The following is a 24,614-nucleotide window of genomic DNA, read 5'->3' as shown; positions in this document are numbered from 1 at the left end:
ACAACTCTTCCACATTCTGGCATCATACACACAATTGTTCGGTGTCAGCTGGTTGTGTGATTTCACTCCATTCTTTGCCAGAATTAGTCAACAGAAGCTCAGTTAGCAATACTGATGTCTGTGGCTGCTGCAATAATTCAGCATAACTCAACAAGGAGGTAATATGGCTTGGAGTGATAAACACTGACCTTGGAGTTAAAGAAAGATCTTATTTCAAATCCCAGTTCTTTCACCTACTAGCACTATGACCGAGGGAAAGTTATGCAAGCTTCCTCCGCTTCCCTCTCTTCATCTGTACACCAGAAAAAGCAAAGTGAGATGAAGATACTCCTTGATTGTTAGGAAGATTAAATGGAGTCGTGTTTACAAACACAGCACTTCAAACATGCTCCAAAAATGTGTCATTTTTTCCACAAATAGTTCATTTCTGCTTAAGAATGTGTATCCCTACAGCTGAGTCCAGTGTTTTGTCAATTTGTTAATAATATAATTCAAATTTCCTATGAATTATTATTCCTCATCATTGCACTCTCTTGGCACACTCTATCATTGTCACTGCAATGTTTTGTATTTATCATAGGGAATCTTATTGCAAAATCATAAAATTTTTTGTGTTCATGTTCAACACTACCTAATTTATGAGCTTTGTAAATTCAGATCTTCATAATTCTGTGTTCTTAAAACATAAAATAGTTTTGTGGAAAAAAATAATAGAGCCCCTTTATATTTTGTTTTAAAGAGAGACATGGTTTTGTGGGCTAGTAGCCAGAAATTTGAGTTTATTTTATTTTTTTTAAATTTTTTTTAATGTTTATTTATTTTTGAGACAGGGATTGACAGAGTATGAATGGGGGAGGGTCAGAGAGAGAGGGAGACACAGAATCTGAAACAGGCTCCAGGCTCTGAGCTGTCAGCACAGAGCCCGACGCGGGGCTTGAACTCACAGACTGCGAGATCATGACCTGAGCTGAAGTCGGACACCCAACCGACTGAGCCACCCAGGCGCCCCCAGAAATTTGGGTTTAAACCCGGGTTCTTTGACTCTGCCACACACTAGCTATACAGCCATGGATGACTCACTCAATTCTGTGAAACTTGGTTAGCTTATCTGTGAAATGAGAACAGAAATAACTAAGTAAACTTCTCCCTGGTTGCTAGGAGTTCAAAACAAAGAATACGTGAAAGCACTTTCTCTGTGAAAACAAGTATCGTACAAACTTAATACAGTTTTGCTGTTGGTTGTTATTGCTGCTAAAAAAACACGGGTCACAATTAGAGCCCCCACACCCTGGTTTGCAGGGTCAGTAAAGAGAGTGGACTTTCTGCTCTCAATGTGTGATTTATTATAAAAAGCAATCATTTGAACTAAGTGTTATCTTTGTTTTCATATGAAGATTCTAAAAGGACTGAAGCAATGGAGCTAGGAGTTTAAACCTAAGTTTTAGGAGAGCACACCAAGACTGAGGATGTGGGGATGCAAACATCAAACTTCTGAGAATCCTATTAGACAGACACCAAAACTTCTCAGAGGAAGCTTCAATCCCCTCCCTTACTTGATGCCCTTGACCTGTTGTGTGAGGCTAGAAGGGCCGAAGGAACTTCTGCTCACAGTTCTCTGATCAGGACACGTTGGCCCATGACCTAACTTTGGTTTGTCTTCTCCTGTGAAGAAATGCGTCTCCACCTTCTTTGTTGTCAAGAGCGACCCCTAACAGTCTAATTCCCTTATTTCAGATTATAACTTTATAAATATCAATAATGTAAACATTATTATATAAATAAGCAAAAATAAGTAAACAATATAATTATCTAACCCACACAAGAAACATGGCAACTAGTTACCGAAAGCTGTTCTATGCTACTAGGTATTACCAAGCACTTGATGTTTGCACGTATCCTGTCAGTTGGTACCTCTCTCAGACCTACGAGAAGGTGGTAATTTTACACACTTTACAGAGGACCAAACTGAGATTCAGAGAGGATGATCTTTTCCCTTGCTGTTTACATTACCTTCTTTTCTCAGTGTCCCAAAACTCCTCACAATTTCATGAACAACAGCTGCTCCACTCTGAGGGTCGATGCCTCCAAACACCCATGAGTCACGGTGACCTCCAAGAATGACATATCTGTCTAGGAAGCATCATTGCAAAATTATTTGTCATTCCAGGTCAATAACAGAGCAAACTGCAAGTGAGTCAAGACCATCTAAACACAGAGCACTCACCACTCAAAGAAAGAGCAAGGTTCCTGAAGACTTGTGTAAATATACTATTTTGGTCTGATTTTGATGGACAAAGAGAGTAGATGGGACAAGCAAAGGTATACTCAGTGTACAATGTACAATAACAATCATAAACATGTAATTGACGGGGCACCTGGGGCACTCAGTTGGTTAAGTGTCCAACTCTTGATTTCAGCTCATGTCATGATCTCATGGTTCGTGGGTTCAAGACCTGCATGGGTTCTGCACCGAAGGTGTGGAGCCTGCTTGGGATTCTCTCTCTCCCTCTCTCTCTCTGCCCCTCCCCACTCACTTGCACATGCTCTCTCTCTCTAAGTAAATGCAAAAAGTAATAATAAGTAAGTATGGAATTATTCTATCCTCTGTCACTCCTCTCTTAGCTACTTAACACTTTACTTCCAGTATTTTCAGAGTAAGAGAACACAGTGGCCTCACAGTACATTCTCCACTTCCTACTCCTATTCAGTTTTCAAGACACAGATCAACGATTTTACCTCTCCATGACCCTTTCCTAGCTTCCACAGGGGAGAGAACTGCTCCCACTCTCCAGCTCTCAAAGCAATCCTACCATATCTGACAAAGCATTTACCATGCTTGAATGCATGGCTCCTCATCCCTGGCTTATGTCTTCAATTTTTCCCTCCATCCCCAATGCCTAATACAGAGCTGGCACAAAACAGGTAGTCAGTGAGATTCAATGAATTGCCAGTTATATATTATTTAGTACCCTCTGGAAGTATACCAGTATTCTTTATATCCCTGAAAGAAAGCATTGGCTGCTTCTACAAAAAATATGTGATTTAACTGTATGCCTGTTAGTCAGAAATATATTACCCTAATCCTTAAGGAATTGAAACACAATGAAGTAAGACTATTTACAGAATAGAGTAAGCTGCAGGGTATCTGAAATTCTGTGGAAATCATGTGTCTATATATCTCATTAACTTCAATAGAAGATAAGACTACATAAAGGATTCATTAATTCAAGGTTACCTTAATCTTCTAATAGTGTTATCTTTCACATAGATGTTTGTAGTTAACATGAAATATTACCCCAAGCAAACTACGTGGTAAACAAATCCAGAAAACCCAGAGAAAAGACCTCACAATGATCCCTCCCTGACCTTTCTCCCTTGATCCTTTAATTGAAGCATGCACAGCTTCATATTTACTATCCTTGGGCATCTAACCAACTTAGCCCCACGTTTACTCTTCTTCAAACATGTATCCCAATACAAAATTACCTCAATTTGTGTATTTTGTGTCCATGTAAGTTCCATTAGGGCCAAGAAGTGCTTTGTTCACCTTACATTCCCAGAGCTCAGAGCAGTGCCCGGCCCGGAAGGATTGCTCAATCAATATTTGCTGAGCAAATGATTAATTTACCTGGTTCCACTGCTCCTCTGAGAGTTCCGATCACATTGTATATTCTGGTTACTTTATTGTTAGAATGGATGTGCATCTTGACTTTTCTAATGCAAAAATAAAGAATGCATTCTGAAAATCCTGGTTAACACTTTGCCACCTGCAATTTTTTTTAACTCTTACATCATTTTAAAGATTTCTAAATGTACACATGCAAGAATTACATTGTCCAGCTGTCCAATACAAATGATGTAAGTGTATTCCCCTCTACAACCTGTGGCTTTGTTCCCTTTTGGTACCAGATATATTTTACTTTTCCAGTCATCCTCTGTAAGTATTTTTTGTTTTTTTGAAAAAAGTTTTCCTCGCCTGAGAGTTACAACAAAAAGAGTCTCTTAACTGCGTAGAAAAGTTTCCAGTAAAGCCAGGGCCAACATTGTAGGGCACTTGGAGACTTCCTTTCCAGCTGCTGTCTGGCGGTGCTGATCCACCCATTTTCCTATGGAACACAAAAAGTATTATCAGCTGAAGAAAAACTTTGGAGCTATCAGTTAAAATGTCAATGAGCTTGCTTTTTTGAGTGCCTGCTCATGATAGCTTCAGGAGTCAGGGATACGCCAGTTAACCCTTACTCGGACTCTTAGGAGGTAGAGTCTACTATTCCTCCTACTTCAGAGATGAGGGCATGAGGCTTAGAGAGATACGTAACTTGCTTGGAGTCATGCAGCTGGTAAGTGGTATAGCTGAGGGTCAAACGTTTGGGAAGAATCCAGACTCTTCGTTCCCAGTTTCTAATAGAAAGTCTGTTTAAAATGCCTCCAGGGAATGCTGTGAGGAAAGAGCTCTGATGTCAAATTCTGGGATTTTCCATTTTGTTATTTCTCCTACTGATAAATATATCCCCAAATATGGACATGTTAATCTTTCACAAGGTATCTTCACTCATAAAGAGCAAAGGAAATGATTTTACTTCAATCAACAGTCTGTAAAAGCTTCACGAAATTTTTGTAAACTTTTTTATTTTTATTTTTATTTTTTTAAGTAGAGGGGCACCTGGGTGGCTCAGTTGGTTAAGAGTCTGACTTCAAATCAGGTCATGTTCTCACGGTTCATGGGTTTGAGACCTGCATCAGGGTCTGTGCTGACAGCTCAGAGCCTGGAGGCTGCTTCAGATTCTGTGCCCCTCTCTCTCTCTCTCTCTCTTTCTCTCTCTCTCTCTCTCTCTCTCTGCCCCTCCCCCACTCACGCTCTGTCTCTCTCTCTCTCAAAAATAAACATTAAAAAAAATTTTTAAGGTAGAAAGATTCAAGCAGACTAGCCAGTACATGCAACTAGCCCCGGTTATTTCTCAGCAGGTGACTGAGAAAGGTAATATGATAGCGTTTATGGAATGAAGGAGTTCTTGTGGTTTTATCTCAACATATCTGCCTTTATTCTTTTAAGAGCATTGACTTATTCTTGGTTTGGGCACAGAAACCTTTGCTAAATTGCAGCAAATAGAAGAACATGGTTCAAGAGAAAATGAAGAGTGTGGAAAATATCAATCTATCTTTTATGACTTTATCTCTCATCATAGAACTTCATGCACCCTAGGCTTTGCAAAGGAGCATGCTTTACAGTTCCCTCTTTGTTGTGTGCCTACACACAGGCGCTGTTCCCTGCCTACCTATTTGAGGAAATGTGACTAGTTCAACTTGACCTAGAATCTAGTGCACACACAATGCTAAAGCAATTGATTAGACTATCTTCTCATGGAAGCCTAATTATAAGTAATATTCTGTTTTAAAATGCTCTACCAGGGAGTAAATCCTTCTTCTTTTTCCCCCCCCATATCACGGAGGAGTTTGGCTAATAAACATAATTTCAAGTAATATACTATAAAATTTATCTTTTTATATTAAAATTTCACATAAATAGCATCAAGTAATATGAAGGGGACTTTTACATTGGTAGAAAGCATAATCAGTCAAAACAGCAGAGTACTAAGTATGTAAAAAAGTTGCAGAGCACAGGGGCACCTAGGTGGCTCAGTCTGTTAAACATCTGACTTCAGCTCAGATGATCTCATAGTTCATGATTTCGAGCTCCAGATCAGGCTTTCTGCTGTTAGCACAAAGTCCACTTCAGATCCTCTGTCTCCCTCTCTCAGCCCTTCCCCCCATAAAATAAACATTAAAAAAAAAGTTGTGGAGCACAAGTGAAGAAAAATATACCATGCTTCATTATATGTAAAGTATTTCTATAATGATATAAGTTAACAACACTAATTGTTCTTGAGGTGGAAATGGATTAGATGGAAACCTCTTCCTGTATACCCCTTTGAATTTTGAACCATGTAAATGTATTTCCTTTTCAAAATAAAAACATGAAAAATATAACAAGGTAATTTCAGCAGGAAGAATAATAGCCAATTGTATATTATTACATAAGGAAGGTAACGATTAGTCCATATTCCCACAAGATAATAAACTATAAAGCGGAAATTATAGTGTTCCGCAAGGACAAGTAAACAGATGACTGGAATAGAATATAATAGCTGAATATAAGAATTTGATGTATCAGTTCAGGAAATATCACAGATCTATGGAGAATAGAGGTTTTAGTCAATAAATGTTACTGAGATTATTAGGAATATAAATTCTTTAGGTACTTCCCTCACTCTATAAATAAAAAATAAATTCCAAGAAAATTAAAAAGTTAAATATTAAACTTCCAAACCATAAAAATTTCAGGAAATATACATGTTGAAATGTCTCTGAAAGGACTTGTTCAATAAATATATGCAAACAGCACGGCATTTAAAATCTATATCCTGTAGCAAATTACTTTTTATGTGTGCATTTGGCAAAGATTTACGGTCTACGATGTTCAAGACATTGTGTTATACTCAAGACATTTGTGTTATAAGGAACACAAATATGTACATGACCTTTTTCCACCAAAAAGTTTAGTCAGAAGTTAGTCAGAAGAAGGTACATATAAAGTCAACAATAATATAAAACAAAGCAAGACCAATGGTAGAGAAAATTCTAAAGAATATAGACAAAAGACAGCTTGATTTAGCTTGTGGGAACATGAACAACTTTTTAGAGGTTTTACTTATCTGAATTTTAAAGGATGAGTTAAGATCTGGGCATGGGAAGATGACATGGAGAGCATTCTAGGTACTAAGTATGACATGAAGAGGTACAAATGCAGAGAAGTATAGGGCAAGTGTAAGGCATGGTGATTGTTCTGGCTGGGGAATAAGGGATTAGGGTACCATGACAGAAGCTTGAAAAGAAGTAAGACTGCTTCTGGAAAGATGGAGATGAGCTTTACCCTATTCTTCTGGTTAAGTACAACAACTAAATTCTCTGGGCCATAACTATATACAACACACATTAGGCTCTCAAAGCCTAGGCTGGGACTTCAGGGTATAAGAAGAGACAAAGATGAGCTCCTCTGTTTATTTTTTGGCTTATCTATCCCAGACTTGGAGCTGAAGAAGCTGACAAGCCAGAAATGTCATGTGGCATATCTAGAACATGCTATCTGACAAGAGCTGAATGCATGTTCTTCCCAAGCACCTATGGAACATTTTTTCAGGATAGACTATATATTAGGCTATAAAATCAGTTTAAATGAATTTAAATGGCTGCAGTCATGCAACCCTTTTATAAATTATACAATCTGTTTATTAATCCAACCAAAAAAGGAAGAATTTAACAATTAAAGATGGGAATTTGGGAAATATATGGAAATATATATGGAAATCAAAGAACTAACTCCTAAATACACAATGGGTGAAAGAAAAAATCCCAAGAATAATTAGGAAATACTTAGTGATGAATGAAAATGCAGACATGATGTATCTAAACCTATGGGATGCAGCTAAAGCAGTGCTTGGAGGAAAAGTATAGCTGTAAACATCTACATTTAAAAAGGAGAAAGACATTGGGGCACGTGGGTGGCTCAGTCAGTTGAGCGTCTGACTGCAGCTCAAGTCATGATCTTCAGTTGGTGAGTTCAAGCCCCGTGTCAGGCTCTGTGCTGACAGCTCAGAGCCTGGAGCCTGCTTCTGATTCTGTGTCTCCCTGTCTCTCTCTGCCCCTCCACCATTCATGCTCTGTCTCTCTTTCTCTCAAAAATAAATAAACATTAAAATAAATTTTTAAAAAAAGGAGAAAGACATCAATCAATAAACTAGTCTTCCACCTTAAAAAACAGGACAATGAAGGCAAATTAAACTCGTATTGAGCATAAGAAAGAGAACAATAAATACTGTAACAAAAATAATTACAGAAAAGAGGAAAAAATAGACAAAATCCATGACACCAAAAGTTGATTCTTTGATAAAATTGACAAATAACTGCATGATAGATGCTATTATTATTGTTATTGTCATTATTATTGTTGATACTAGTATCAATGCTAGTAGTTTCTCAGGGAGGCAAATGAAAACCATATAATCACATTCCCTTCAACAGACATGTAAAGAAGAATAGAAAAAAACACATGTGTCCCTTTTCCCTCCCACCCAAGTAAATGTGGTTTTGCTTTACTATAACTCACATCTCATCAACTCTTTTTTTAATTTTTTTTTAACATTTACTCATTTTTGAAAGACAGAGAGAGGCACAGCACAAATGGGGGAGGGGCAGAGAGAGAGGGAGACACAGAATCTGAAGCAGGATCCAGGCTGTCAGTACAGAGCCTGATGTGGGGCTTGAACTCACGGAACATGAGATCATGACCTGAGCCAAAGTCAGCCGCCCAACTGACTGAGCCACCCAGGAGCCCCTCACCTTTTTTTTTTTTTTTAATAGGCTTCACATCCAGCCTGGAGTCCAACACAGGGCTTGAACTCACGACTCTGAGATCAAGTCTTGAGCTGAGATTAAGTGACTGAGCCACCCAGGCACCTCACATCTCATCAACTTTTTATTGAAATTCACAACATTCTTGGGCCATTATATGACTTTATATCTCTTCTTGTCTTCACACACATTTATGAAGAAACTTTCATGTTATGATGTTAGCAATTCTTTTCTAATTAATACATAATGCTAAACGGCTAACCTTTTGTGGGCATCTGAGAATTGACTATCAGGGACAACTAGCATACTCCTAAGTGTGCATCGGGAGTAAATTTTCACAGTGAAATTCATAAACAAATGATATGTTCTTTGAAAAAAATATGTAAGACTAAATTCCTGAAGAATATTTCATTATATCTTAGAAAGTATGAAAGATGAGATAGGAGCTGTCTTATTGCTTTTAACATATAAAGATCATCTCCTACTTCCATGTAGATTGTATTTCCAAAGTTCCTTTTAAATTATGGTGTTTTTAATGCAAAGTCCACTTTTCCATAGAAATTATGTCATTAATGATGATTGTATTTACAAGATGGCTTAGAGAAGCTGACTTGAATACATTAGAGATAAACTGCATTTGTGATTTTTTTCTGATCAAGTAATTCTAATACACATTTAGGACCTAGCAATGCTGACCTAGTTAATCAGAGCAGTCAAATAGTAAACATGGCTAAATACACTTCAAATAAATTCCATATGATCTTCCTTCCATGCATTCTTTTTTTAATTACAAAGATAATACAGGTTCATTTTAAAAAATTAACATAATTAAGATTATTCTGTCTTTATGTATCTGCATATCTATATACAGATATTTCTATAGATACCTAGATAGATAATTCTGCTATTTTCACTTAGTAGTATAGCATAAGCATGTTTCCATAACATTAAATATTCTTGTACAACATATGTTTTAATGGTTCTATGCACTATCATAGCCATAGCTACATATCTGACTTACTTAGCAATTTTTGAAGATCAGTGTTATTGACAGTTTTCTAATACTACAAGTAATGTTATAATCACTTTCATCTTTTAAATATGACAAATATTTGACTTGATTTACAAATATGTTTAGACAAATGCATTGTCTGCTGTGCCCTCAAAAGTTGTGCCTGGATCCTGAATTCTAACCACACGGTAAAAGCTGAGAGCCTATAAATAAAAGAGACGAAGGTGCTGTTCCTTAAACTGCCCTTAAATGGGACAGATCCCTCCACTTCTCCGAATATCAACCTCCTCAATTATAAATAAGAAGGGCATTGTATTAGGTCATAAAAAGTTTTCTTATAGAGACTAGAATAAAATGATTAAGAATGCTTTAAACTCAAATAAGAAAAGGTACTAACTGGCAAGATGCTTCTCTCACAATTCTACTTTCAAAGAAGTCATGTTCTCTCCCTCCTGAAGGACGCTGGACAAAGGACCTGCAGATGGGACATAGCAGGGCAGGAAAGGAGAGAGGGTTCCAATGTCAGGAAAGCAGAAGGGGAAGAGGAATAAAGGTAAAGATAACATGGAATTGATCTCACAATATGGTGTTCCAAGTCATCCAAGTACTAGACAATATGTGGATTAGATGAGCAAGAGATTTATTAGGGGAAAAGCCTGTGAGAGAAATGGGAAGGGGGTGAGGGAAAGCTGAAAAAGCCAATAGACTGCAATGCAGGTCTCATATGAGGTAAAGGAGAAAAGGAAGGAAGAAAAGGGTCATGGGTGGTGGCATCTAGTTGGACAAACCTGTCATGGAATCCTGAGCCAAAGTCTCCCATGAGAAGAGTCCTGGGCCTCCCAATAATGGGGCTGTTTTAGTGTCCCTGCTGCAACTAGTCATTGACTGGGAACACCAGTAGGAAGCATGGCCTCGACACAAACAGGGTAGTGGATTTCAAAGCACTGTCGCTGGAGTCATTGATCAGTTATGCCCCCTGCAGCTGGAAACTGAAAGTCATTCTCATGACTGTCACATACCGGATAGCACTACATAAAGTAAATTCCAGAAAATAACCACTATTCTTTAAAATGGTGATAAAATTGTAGGTTCTACCATCTAACAGAATTTCAGTGTTTCTGAACAGTGGAGAAATATTCAGATGTTAATATTGCCAATAGTCAAAGACTGCCGATAAAGAGAATTAACCAAAGAGCCATCTGTTTGTTTCTTACACACTTACTCCAGGAACTTCTGTGCATCGTAGTATCCAACTGGATGAACGGGAATACTTGGAAGACCAACAGCCTCGGTGATTCCACGTCTATAAGCATATTCTGAAAGAAGCTGGACATGCTTCAGTACAAACCGAGTCCCTTTCAAAAGTGTTTCTGTAAATCCCATTAAACACATTCTTATATTGCATCTACTGGAACTGTTAAAATAAAAAGACACCTTCAAACGTTAGCGAGTATGTGGAGCAGCTGAAACTCTCGTACATTCTGTGCAAACGTGTAAAATCATACAGTCACTTTGGATCACTCTTTGGAAAAGTAAGGTTAAACAGAATTGTGCATTAGGACACAGCAATTACTCGTAGGTATTTACTCAAGAAAGGAGGAAAATATATGTCCACATAGAAGACCTGTACAAAATTATTCACAGCAGCTGAATTTGGGCAGCTAAACACAGAACACAGCACAGATGTCTGTCAACAGCAGCATGAATAAATGATCTGTAGCCCAGTCGCACAACAGAATTCTACTCAGCAATTAAAAGAACAAACTACTAAGACACACAATAACACGGACAGATCTCAAATCAGTATACTGAATAAGAACAGTGAGCTACAAAAGAATATACACTGAGTCCTTGTATATGAAGTTCAAAACCAGGCAAATTAATCAATGGTGAGAGATACCAGAAAGTGCTTGACCAGAAAGGAGCACAAGAGAACTTTCTGGAGTCACGAGAATGTCCTATATCTTATTTTGAGTGACATAGACATATGCAATTTAAAATTTTCATTGAACTCAATTCTTAAGATCTGTGTATTTTATTACATATGAGCTCTACTTCAAAATAAAAACCTTCTGTCATTTCCTCAGATTAAAAAAATAGGAGTTATTTTTCCATTTTTTTCTCCAAATTTTTAAATTATCTAATAAGAACAAGGTGATTGCAAAAGCATATTCATTTTATGAGTAAAATGATGTAATGATACATTACATGGGACTTATGTAAAAATTGTCCTATGTAACAATAAAAAAGGCAGAATAAAGAGATGAAACAAGATTGACAAAATGTTGATAATTATCTCTATGTTTGTGTATTTTAGAACTATTCCAGAAATAAAAAAGTAAAACTAAAGGGGTAAGAAAAAAAAAAGAATAGGGCACAAAAGGAAATTCAGTAAATACAAGCCCCATAGGGATAACATTTCTCGCCTAAAATACTATCATTTAAATTTGAGGATAAGCAACAGAAATATTCCAGGTAAGTTCATTTTATGTTCATAAGTTTAACTTTGTAAAACAGAAATTAAGAGAGGTTGCATTTTTTTTTTTAACTTGGGAGTAAAAACCAGAAGTAAGTGAAGTTAAGGTATATTTATGTGATTTTATTACAGGATAACATGTATTGTTTTTAAAAAAAATCTATGACAGTATACTATGTTCTAAGAAGATTCATAAATCTTTAAAGGACTCTATATTTTAAATGTGCCATTTTGGGGATTTGTAAAACTTCTTTTCTGCTATCCCTTATCAGCAACTAGGAAATCCAAAAACTGTAAAAGCCATAAATTTAGAGGGAATTTACTTGGCATCAAAACCTGATCTGATCCAAACTCATTTCACAGCCGATCTAATTAGAGCAGACATGTGGCTATTTATATTATTTATTTTTATCACTTATTATTTACCTCTGCTTAGGATGATTATTCATATATTTTGCTGCAAAAGTATTTATATGTCTGCTTCCTGGATTCCATCCCAGACTCCTGGGTGTTACGCAATCAATGGTATATGCATCACATTACTTTTAAATATCAGAAAATGTCTGGATTCCAAAACCCATCAGGCCCAGGGGTTCCCAATAAGAGATCAGGAAGCTAAGGCAATACTTTTCAGAGTCTGAAACTCTTTAACTTACTTCTTTGATGCACAGAGAATTTTAAAAAGACATACTTTGTTTGAAATCCTTTAATAAAATCACTTTAAAATGTTTTTAAGTTTCCTGTGATGATTAAGGCCTGATCACTCACCATTTGCTGGGTAACCAGGTGTGAGAGGGTCCCCTGCTCCATTAAGATTTAAGATATTTCCACGCTGGACACCACCACCAGGTAGATTCCAACCATCTGGATAGGACTTCACCCCAGGAGCAAAGTAATCAGCAGGATCTGAGTACAGAATGACTCCTTTGGCCCCTGCCAGCTGGGCATTTTTAACCTGGAAAACACAACATCTTTTTTATTTCAGGTTGGTTGTTCCAGATTTGATAATATCAGGTTTTTTGAAATTACACTTAAACTTTGTCATTTAGACCTGCAACAAAGGACATCTCACAGAGCACTGGCGCTTGCTTTTTCCTACTTTAAGTTCTAAAAATGGGTTTCTAGGGCTAGATCAGCCCCCACAGCAGCAGATTTGGAAAATGCCCGTAATAGAGATAGCAAGTACTTGCTGTTTTCTTGCATTAGTCTAGAAGCACAGGAAGCAAGTAGACCCTACAGGCCAGATTTCTCTATCTTTTATGGATGGAAGGGAATATTTTGGAAATTTAATTTCTTACAAAAGAGGAAAAAAATTTACAGGTCAAAGTGACAGTAATTTTTAAAAACTATTATGTATAAATTGTTTTCTCTGAGTCCCTATAATAATAATTACTATTAAAATTTAATTAGGTAGATATTTTCAAAGATAATATTTAAAACAAAGACACGATGGTAACAAAAAATCCCATTCATGCTTCTTTGTAGACCACAGGCATAATCTGTAAATATGGAAAAATCTGCTCTGTTCTCCGTGAACTTCCTCATTGGCCCAAACTCCAAAGACCCCATTAAAACCCTTATCTATAAGCTAGTACATGTGTCCTCCCCATAAGGTAGGCATGTTATATAATATGAGAGGATTATAGTCCTCAGGAAGTTTGAAGGATATGTTTCTACACATGTAAGATACGACATAATTTTTTGTATTTGGGGACAAGGAAAAAGAAATGACTTTTACCTTATTTCCTCTGAAAATTTTCCCATATCTGGCAATCACAATCTTCCCAGAGCAATTGATTTTCATGTCCCTCTCTAGTTTAAAGAAGTCTTCAATCCGGGCATAGTTAACATACACTAGATCACCCTGTTGAGATCAGGAATGATTTAGTACAAGTAAGATTTAATACAAGGAGGTTTCCCTGCATGAAGACTGTTTCCCATCTTTGAATGAGGGAAGACGCAAGAGAGTTCAAGGGGGTCAGAAAGCATGAAACTCAAATAAGACATTCAAGAGAGAAGAACTTGAATTAAAGCAATTGGCTGGGTTAGAGATGTATGAACTTAACAGTAGGGTTCGCTTATATGTCTCCTCTATAGTGGCTATAATGCTATAGAAGTGTTCCCCCCACAAATGTATACAAATATACATATTGCCACTGGCACTTTGAAGGGTCCAGGCTCTCTAGGTTAAGAAACTCTTGATGAGAGCTTTATTCTTTTAGAAGTACATTCACAAATAGTAGATTAATGGGTCTTTACAACCACCAGGTAAGGAAGAAAGGTCAGGTAATTTTTAAGGGCTTATGAGTCTGGTTTCATATTATTAGTATGACTGTGTGTAAGTCTTATAACATCTCTGAGTCTCAGTACTCTTATTTGCAAAATGACCAGTGTTCTTCATTTTTTCTTACCTACTCCCTAAATTAATTTTGAAAAGTAATGTACTCTCTCATACATTTACTTGACATCTAAGATCATACCTTTAAGTCTAATATCATACCTTTAAGATCTAATATCGTACCTTTAAGTCACTATAACAAATGCAATTACCAGCATATTATAAGTATTAACATTTTTAGGAGCAAATTTACATCAATTTTTATATGTATCCAAAGGCATATAAACACTATACTGATTTATTATTCAATATCATCCATTTGAAAACTACAGGAACACAGTCAGAATTTTACCATCCCTTTTCTCCTTCAGCTTCACTTTTGTCCCCCTTTCCCCAAAAATTTTTACTCTAAAGTAAAATATATTTGTTCTGGACACTGGGATGTGCTGCCCAGATTCCTCTTCAGTGATGATGTTCTTGTTCCAGTTTCAAGGAAGGCTCTCTGCAGACATCCTTCAATTCTCAAGCCTCTCCAGGGATTGCCTCAGGTACAGACAGCCACTCTGCTCAAGGTCATGCCCTTTCTTAGGATGTCACACATCAGTGACAGATCAGTGTGGGACTATAAAGACTTGGACATCACCCTACTAAAGAATGAGTGGGTCAAACAGGCAATTAGAGAAGAAACTAAAAAATATATGGAAACAAACGAAAATGAAAATACAACAATCCAAACGCTTTGGGATGCAGCGAAGGCAGTCCTGAGAGGAAAATACATTGCCATCCACACCTATCTCAAGAAACAAGAAAAATCCCAAATACAAAATCTAATAGCACACCTAAAGGAAATAGAAGCAGAACAGCAAAAATAAAGATCAGAGCAGAAATAAACAATATAGAATCTAAAAAAAACTGTAGAGCAGATCAACAAAACCAAGAGTTGGTTTTTTGAAAAAATAAACAAAATTGACAAACCTCTAGCCAGGCTTCTCAAAAAGAAAAGGGAGATGACCCAGATAGATAAAATCATGAATGAAAATGGAATTATTACAACCAATCCCTCAGAGATACAAACAATTATCAGGGAATACTATGAAAAATTATATGCCATCAAATTGGACAACCTGGAAGAAATGGACAAATTCCTAAACACCCACACTCTTCCAAAACTCAATCAGGAGGAAATAGAAAGCTTGAACAGACCCATAACCAGCGAAGAAATTGAATCAGTCATCAAAAATCTCCCAACAAATAAGAGTCCAGGACCAGATGGCTTCCCAGGGGAGTTCTACCAGACGTTTAAAGCAGAGATAATACCTATCCTTCTCAAGCTATTCCAAGAAATAGAAAGGGAAGGAAAACCTCCAGACTCATTCTATGAAGCCAGTATTACTTTGATTCCTAAACCAGACAGAGACCCAGTAAAAAAAGAGAACTACAGGCCAATATCCCTGATGAATATAGATGCAAAAATTCTCAATAAGATACTAGCAAATCGAATTCAACAGCATATAAAAAGAATTATTCACCATGATCAAGTGGGATTCATTCCTGGGCTGCAGGGCTGGTTCAACATTCGCAAATCAATCAACGTGATATATCACATTAATAAAAGACAAGATAAGAAACATATGATCCTGTCAATTGATGCAGAAAAGGCCTTTGACAAAATCCAGCACCCTTTCTTAATAAAAACCCTTGAGAAAGTCGGGATAGAAGGAACATACTTAAACATCATAAAAGCCATTTATGAAGAGCCCACAGCTAACATCATCCTCAATGGGGAAAAACTGAGAGCTTTTTCCCTGAGATCAGGAACACGACAGGGATGCCCACTCTCACCGCTGTTGTTTAACATAGTGTTGGAAGTTCTAGCATCAGCAATCAGACAACAAAAGGAAATCAAAGGCATCAAAATTGGCAAAGATGAAGTCAAGCTTTCGCTTTTTGCAGATGACATGATATTATACATGGAAAATCCGATAGACTCCATCAAAAGTCTGCTAGAACTGATACATGAATTCAGCAAAGTTGCAGGATACAAAATCAATGTACAGAAATCAGTTGCATTCTTATACACTAACAATGAAGCAACAGAAAGACAAATAAAGAAACTGATCCCATTCACAATTGCACCAAGAAGCATAAAATACCTAGGAATAAATCTAACCAAAGATGTAAAAGATCTGTATGCTGAAAACTATAGAAAGCTTATGAAGGTAATTGAAGAAGATACAAAGAAATGGAAAGACATTCCCTGCTCATGGATTGGAAGAATAAATATTGTCAAAATGTCAATACTACCCAAAGCTATCTACACATTCAATGCAATCCCAATCAAAATTGCACCAGCATTCTTCTCGAAACTAGAACAAGCAATCCTAAAATTCATATGGAACCACAAAAGGCCCCGAATAGCCAAAGTAATTTTGAAGAAGAAGGCCAAAGCACGAGGCATCACAATCCCAGACTTTAGCCTCTACTACAAAGCTGTAATCATCAAGACAGCATGGTATTGGCACAAAAACAGACACATAGACCAATGGAATAGAATAGAAACCCCAGAACTAGACCCACAAACATATGGCCAACTCATCTTTGACAAAGCAGGAAAGAACATCCAATGGAAAAAAGACAATCTCTTTAACAAATGGTGCTGGGAGAACTGGACAGCAACATGCAGAAGGTTGAAACTAGACCACTACTCACACCATTCACAAAAATAAACTCAAAATGGATAAAGGACCTGAATGTGAGACAGGAAACCATCAAAACCTTAGAGGAGAAAGCAGGAAAAGACCTCTCTGACCTCAGCCGTAGCAATCTCTTACTTGACACATCCCCAAAGGCAAGGGAATTAAAAGCAAAAATGAATTACTGGGACCTTATGAAGATAAAAAGCTTCTGCACAGCAAAGGAAACAACCAACAAAACTAAAAGGCAACCAATGGAATGGGAAAAGATATTTGCAAACGACATATCAGACAAAGGGCTAGTATCCAAAATCTATAAAGAGCTCACCAAACTCCACACCCGAAAGACAAATAACCCAGTGAAGAAATGAGCAGAAAACATGAATAGACACTTCTCTAAAGAAGACATCCGGATGGCCAACAGGCACATGAAAAGATGCTCAACGTCGCTCCTCATCAGGGAAATACAAATCAAAACCACACTCAGATATCACCTCACGCCAGTCAGAGTGGCCAAAATGAACAAATCAGGAGACTATAGATGCTGGAGAGGATGTGGAGAAACGGGAACCCTCTTGCACTGTTGGTGGGAATGCAAATTGGTGCAGCCACTCTGGAAAACAGTGTGGAGGTTCCTCAGAAAATTAAAACTAGACCTACCCTATGACCCAGCAATAGCACTGCTAGGAATTTACCCAAGGGATACAGGAGTACTGATGCATAGGGGCACTTGTACCCCAATGTTTATAGCAGCACTCTCAACAATAGCCAAATTATGGAAAGAGCCTAAATGTCCATCAACTGATGAATGGATAAAGAAATTGTGGTTTATATACACAATGGAGTACTACATGGCAATGAGAAAGAACGAAATATGGCCCTTTGTAGCAACGTGGATGGAACTGGAGAGTGTGATGCTAAGTGAAATAAGCCATACAGAGAAAGACAGATACCATATGTTTTCACTCTTATGTGGATCCTGAGAAACTTAACAGAAACCCATGGGGGAGGGGAAGGAAAAAAAAAATAGGTAGAGTGGGAGAGAGCCAAAGCATAAGAGACTGTTAAAAACTGAGAACAAACTGAGGGTTGATGGGGGGTGGGAGGGAAGGGAGGGTGGGTGATGGGTATTGAGGAGGGCACCTTTTGGGATGAGCACTGGGTGTTGTATGGAAACCAATTTGACAATAAATTTCATATATTGAAAAAAAAAAAAGACTTGGACATCTTAGTCCAACCCGGGACAGTTCTGAAGGGCTATGCTGACTCCAGCCGACGCTGTCCCAGAGCTGGCATTGAGGGTGACTGCTCCTTCTGCTCCATCTGGCTTCCTTTCCCTCCCTGACACAGGTACTGATCCCAAGAGAATGCTTCTTAATGAATATTTAGCATACTAAATTCCACTTCGGTTTCTGTCACCTAGAATCTGGGAATGCTTGGAAGTCGTTTCTTGATCACTGCCCAACTTCCCTTGATTAAGAATATATGTATGTATGCTTTTACTCATATGTGGAATTTAAGAAACAAAACAGATGAACATATGGGAAGGGGTGGGGGAGGAGGGGAAAAGGAGAGAGGGAAATAAACCACAAGAGACTCTTAACCATAGAGAACAAACTGAGGGTTGATGGAGAGAGATTGGTGGAAGATGGGCTACATTGGGTGATGGGTATTAAGAAGGTCATTTGTTGGGGTGCCTAGGAGGCTCAGTTGGTCAAGCACCTGACTCTTGACTTCAGCTTAGGTCATGGTCTCATGGTTCCTGGGTTCGAACCAGGGTTTGGGCTCTGCACTTAGCAATGCTAGCAGTGTGGGGCCTGCTTGGGATTCTCTTTCTTTCTCCCTCTCTCTCTGCCTCTCCTCTGCTTGCTATCAAAAATAAATAAATTAATTAAAAAACTTAAAAAGAGGGGCACCTGGGTGGTTCAGTTGGTTAGCATCTGACTTTGGCTCAGGTCATGATCTCATAGTTCATGGATTCGAACCCCGTGTTGGGCTCTGTGCTGACAACTCAGAGCCTGGAGCCTGCTTCGGATCCTGCATCTCCTTCTCTCTCTGTCCCTTCCCCGCTCACACTCCATCTCTCTCTCCCAAAAATAAATAAACATTAAAAAAAAAATTAGGGATACAGTAAATCCCTGTCCTTGGAGGAACTTACATTTATGTGAAAAGCAGAAAGATAATAATGAATTAAAAAGTAAGTAAATTATATGGTATATTAAAAAGTGATCAGTGCTGTCAAAATTTTTTTCAAAGTTTAAATAGAATAGGTAAACAGTAACTAGTACTTGGGTGGATGCAATGTTAATAAAAAGAGGAAAGTCTACTGAGAAGGTGACATCTGAATCTTTACTTCAGTAAAGGGATTACTTTTAGCTCTTGTATTTCTTCTTCAGACAATGCAATATTAATACACTATTAACAATAGCACCGTATGTCTCATTTATAATTGTTAGCCTTCTCTGGAGCTCACTTTTATTCTGTGAGTATAGAGACATTAACCAATCTGATTTCAGTGAATTTTGTTTTAGTGTCAGTGTCCTACTTGAAATGTATCTCTATTTAGTATCACTAACTTTGGGGACACTACTTCCTAAAATGTCTATAAATTGTGGCTATCTTTTGATAAATCTGTAATCCTCACAGAACAAATTATGACGGAGGTGGGATTGGAGAAGATATTGGTTTAAAAATGACAGGACACTTTGAAAATGAACACAAGTGTGATAGATATGTCCTCTGGGCACTTCACAAATGCAAGTTGTCACTGTTATTTAGAAAAAAGCTTTGTTTTCAGATAATGACCTTCTTGTAAAGTTTACACTGTACCATTGTTCTATGACTGGGAATAAATACAATCTTGCACTGTCAGCCTAGAATTTTCCGTGTCTTTCAAGCTTCCATCTTCCTGTTCTTGTTAGCTGAAACAGAACTGGGAGGAAAGATATGCGGCTCCCAAAGTATAGTTGTTAAACCCACAGAATCAAGGCCTGGAGTCTTACTGGGAACAAACTATGAAGACCTACCAAAACTCAGCGAGGTGGGAACCAGAACCTGTGTTTTATAAGCCTTCTCGATTACCATGATATGTGCTGAAGTTTGAAAACCAAAAATTAGATTACATATATTTTTAAAGTTTATTTTGAGAGAGACGGTGGGAGTGGGGGAGAAACAGAAAGACAGGTGGAGAGAGAGAACCCCAACCAGGCCCCATGCTGCCAGCAGAGAGCCCAAAATGGGGCATGAACCCAGAAAGGCCCGAGATCATGACCTGAGCCGAAAACCGAGAGTTGGATGCTTAACTGACTGAGCCACCCAGATACCCTTAGATTATATTTTTATTAGACATTGTCAAATTGCTCATTTCAAATAGCCTAAAGCAGAGCCCCGTACTTTACACTCCGGAGAATTCAGATGTAGATCCGAAGATAACTTACAGTGAAAAATATTAAGCCCACATACAGACATATATAATTTTAAAAAGAACAGTGCACTAGCTGAGTTACAGGTGACCCAGTGAAGCACACCAGCCGCAAATTCATCTAATATTTGAACACAAACAAGAATCTCATGCGGAATCAGGGGATCCTTCTAGCTTTCCATTAATCTAGAAGAGTTTAAATCTACTTGAAAGAAATGAGTTAATAATCTCTATGACTCTTAGGAGTAGAATAATTCTGTCAAAGTCCAAAAAGTATTTGGGGATTTTAACTGATTATACATTAAGCCCACATACTAACGTGGGTATAATTTCCTCCTTATAACACTCTGTCTTCTTATCTAGAAACATAATCTGTTTCTTTTTTTTTTTTAAGTTTACTTTGGAGAGAGAGAGACAGAGAGACAGAGCGTGAATGAGAGAGGGGCAGAGAAGGAGACACAGAATCTGAAGCAGGCTCTAGGCTTTGAGCTATCAGCACAGAGCCTGAAGTGGGGCTCAAACTCAGGAACTGCGAGACCTTGACCTGAGCCGAAGTAGAATGCTTAACCAACTCAGCCACCCAGGTGCCCCCATAATCTGTTTCTTTATACATAGTATTTCCATTGCTCAATAAATTTCAGTGTTTTTCAACTACTTCACACTCACTGAAGACTTTTAAAGTATATTTTATATTTTATGGCTATCTTAAATTAAAATTTTTGCTATATTTCCTCTTATTATATACTATCTGTCCATATATATTTAACTCCAATCTGATAATATTAATGCTATTTTTAAATAATGATGTATTAGTATTTTTTATATATTCTGGTTATACAGATTTATCACTGTAAATAATGAGGAAAATTAATAAAGAAAACCCAAAGTTTGAAAACATAAGAACAATTGGGCAATATCAAAATTAAAGATATATTTTCAATAAAGGAAAGCTTAGATAACATGAAGAAATAGGTGAAAAATTAGAAGATACTTATAATATTTAAACCAATATTGAATAAATAATTAAAATATTTAAGAAATACTTGGGGCGCCTGGGTGGCGCAGTCGGTTAAGCGTCCGACTTCAGCCAGGTCACGATCTCGCGGTCCGTGAGTTCGAGCCCCGCATCAGGCTCTGGGCTGATGGCTCGGAGCCTGCAGCCTGTTTCCGATTCTGTGTCTCCCTCTCTCTCTGCCCCTCCCCCGTTCATGCTCTGTCTCTCTCTGTCCCAAAAAAAAATTAAAAAAAAAAAAAAAAAAAAAAAAAAAAAGAAATACTTAAATTCAGTAAGAAAAAAGGCTGGAAATTCAACAGGAAAAGGAGAAGGCTATATGTAGTCATTGCACAGAATAAAAACCAGAACAGCTAATAAATAACTATGTATAGAGACAAGCAACCTCACTGGTAATCAGAGAAATGTGAATTAAAATAAATTAAAACACTTAGATGGGCAAAAATTATAAAGTTACATAATTCCAAGTGTTGATGAAAATATATAAAAAAAGGATGTCAGTGCAAGCAATAAACTGCTACAGTCTGGACGTCGGGAAATTAAATATTCCTATAAAACAGCAATCCCATACCTGGTTTACCATGAACAGAGAAACCCTGGCAAGCCCAAACAGGGACACGTATGAGGTTACTTGCTGCAACACTGTGGTCATGAGGACTTAAAAGTAAAGCAGTGTTGGCAACCAAAAGAATGGGTAAGTTACATGTGGTGTGCACATATCATGAAATGATAGGCGACAGCAAAAGTGATGAGCTGCTCTGACAAAGCAACAGGGTAGATTTTTTAAAGGACGTTGATTGAAAATAGTAAGAGATGAAGTAAGACCTAAAATATAATGCTACCTATAGCAATGTAAAGTACATCAAACACAAAATAAAGTCATATGTTTTTAAGAACACTGTGTACATTGCTAAGGACACAAATACACTGGGGGGAGGGGAAAGGAATGAGATCGAGGATAGGGATGAGAGATGAAAGGAAAAGAAAATACATTTAAATTAGGGATCATACATGGGCCCATGATGGTAAGGCGCCTTAACCTGAGGAACAAGTCTAAGTGATGTCAGGACATGTGAGATCTAAAATATACTATCTTGGGGCATCTGGGTGGCTCAGTTGGTTACGGGTCCGACTTCGGCTCAGGTCATGATCTCACAGTTCATGGGTTCAAGCCCCACATCTGGCTCTGTGCTGACAGCTCAGAGCTTGGAGCATGCTTTGGATTCTGTGTCTCCCTCCCTGACCCTCCCCTCCCTCGCACTCTGTCTCTCTCTCTGTCTCTCAAAAATAAATAAACATTAAAAATAAATTAAAAATAAAATAATATACACTCTCTCTTCATTTCCAATTGTTAAATGCCACATTTCTATCTCAGGTCAACCATAAAATAATTACAATTGTATGCATTCTATTTATGTGCCAATTTTAGAAAGAATTTTTCTAATATTATACCATTAGGTAAGATGTAAACTATTCATTTGAAATAAGTTTCATGAAATCAATAGAAAATATTCTTTGATTCAAATCTTGTGTTTTTAAATTATAAATAAGCCAGTAAAGCCAATACATCTGAAAATAAAAAAGAGTATTTTTCTCTCTTATTAAAAAATATGGCACTGTTGCCTGATATTAAATAATCCTTATGTTCTTGGATTAAATCCTCATTGATTGGTGAAGAGAGACTTTTAAATATTCAACTCTAAATACAATTTTTTTACTTAGGATGTTTCCAATAATAGCCAACTCTTACCCTTCTATCGGGTGGTATTTCAATATACCCAACTGTCAATCAGCAACTTCTCGTAAATATACCATATATCCTAGGCATCTCAACCCAGTACATCCAAAATTGAATCTACTTGCTGTCAAATATTTTAATGGGAAAGATAATTGTTAAAATATATAAATAAATTATATTCAACTCTTTCAAATTTACCTTTCTTAGCTTTCTTCTAAACAACAAAGTACCACACAAGAATCGGATTGACTGTAGAATTTCAGATGATAGTTAAATACACTGCTTTATTGAGTAGACCACACAAAATTTTCTAGAATGGACATCCAGGCTCCCTATTTGAAAATGGCAACAACACTCTTATTCAAATTCTTTGAAAACTAATCACTGCCATGCAACAGTAGTAATTAATGTATTTTCATACAATGAAAATTACTTGGCAATAAAAAAGAATGAACTAAATGCTAAAACGCAGGAATCTCATAGACTCTATGCTTAGTGAAAGAAACTGGACACAAATGATTACATGCTATACAATTCTATTTAGGTGAATTTTTAGAATAGGCAAAACTAATCAATGGTGGCAAAAACAAATTGAATGACTGACTGGGAGTCTGTGTAATACCGATTGAGAAAGGTCATAAAGGTACATTCTGAAGTGACTGTAATATTTTGTGTGTTAAGGGGTTTGGATTACATAGGTATATGCATTTGTCAAAAGTCAATAAATGTACATTTTGCATTTCTGCATCTCATTGGAGTAAATTTTATCTTTAAAAACGGTCAACAAAACTAATAGTCCTTTTCTTATAAAGAAATTCTACTTTCTTAACTGTAAAAAAGGGTTAAATTTGGATTATATGAAAAATCTTATAACTGTTTAATTGTTGCCTGCATATATGAGGAATTCTGTTTGTTATTTTTATTTCATCATATTGCATTTTTACCTCTGGCATTCCCTGCGGGGAGAAGGCATTAAAAGGTGGCACAACATCTGAAACATTTTCATATCCTGGAGGAGGTGGTTCAAATAATGATGTGTTAAAAATCTAGAAAAACAAAATACGATAATCAAAAGTAAATCAGGTAAAGTTTGATTGCTACAAGTCAAACACAAGGAAAAAATGTGTATATTCTTCCTTTTCAGTACAGGGTTAATCAATCCTTCAGTATTTTGCAAATACATATCAAATATCCAGCACTGTGCTAGAAGTTGTGAGGATTTCATCAGAAGAATAAACTATAGAACCAGAGAGGACCTATAAAGCACCAGGTTTGATTTAGGAGGAAATGTTAATACCCAAATAAAAAGTAGCATTGTATTATAAATTTAGTCCCTTATAACATTGCTAAGATGATTATTTAGCAATAAATTACATACTAAATTCATTTCAATAAAAAAAAAATTTCAAGAAGATCCATATCTAATAGTACCTAGACACAGTGAACAACATTCACACTTGAACTAAAAATAAAATATTATGTTTTTAAGCATATCATTGAATTGGGGGGGAGGAGTAA

General features: G+C 37.0%; 1 protein-coding gene across 4 annotated transcripts in view; it reads right to left on the bottom strand.

Annotated features, from left to right (window-relative positions):
• The window catches only part of LOC125938240 (Putative N-acetylated-alpha-linked acidic dipeptidase), a 67,855-nt gene that overhangs the window by 29,845 nt on the left and 13,396 nt on the right, over window positions 1–24,614 (bottom strand). For 2 of the 4 annotated variants that reach the window (XM_049653274.1, XM_049653283.1), the window contains 7 exons: window positions 24,041–24,142; window positions 13,633–13,758; window positions 12,663–12,849; window positions 10,641–10,734; window positions 4,008–4,106; window positions 3,629–3,714; window positions 2,011–2,130 (listed from right to left, as the gene is read on the bottom strand). In XM_049653274.1, coding sequence (XP_049509231.1) covers window positions 2,011–2,130; window positions 3,629–3,714; window positions 4,008–4,106; window positions 10,641–10,734; window positions 12,663–12,849; window positions 13,633–13,758; window positions 24,041–24,142 — 814 coding nt within the window. Of the gene's footprint in view, window positions 1–2,010; window positions 2,131–3,628; window positions 3,715–4,007; window positions 4,107–10,640; window positions 10,833–12,662; window positions 12,850–13,632; window positions 13,759–24,040; window positions 24,143–24,614 lie in introns of those variants that run through there. The other 2 variants (XM_049653300.1, XM_049653290.1) reach the window with 2 other exon arrangements.

This window comes from Panthera uncia, chromosome D1, assembly GCF_023721935.1.
Source record: "Panthera uncia isolate 11264 chromosome D1, Puncia_PCG_1.0, whole genome shotgun sequence".
NCBI classification, from domain to species: Eukaryota; Metazoa; Chordata; class Mammalia; order Carnivora; family Felidae; genus Panthera; species Panthera uncia.
This window is presented reverse-complemented; position numbering and strand designations above follow the sequence as displayed.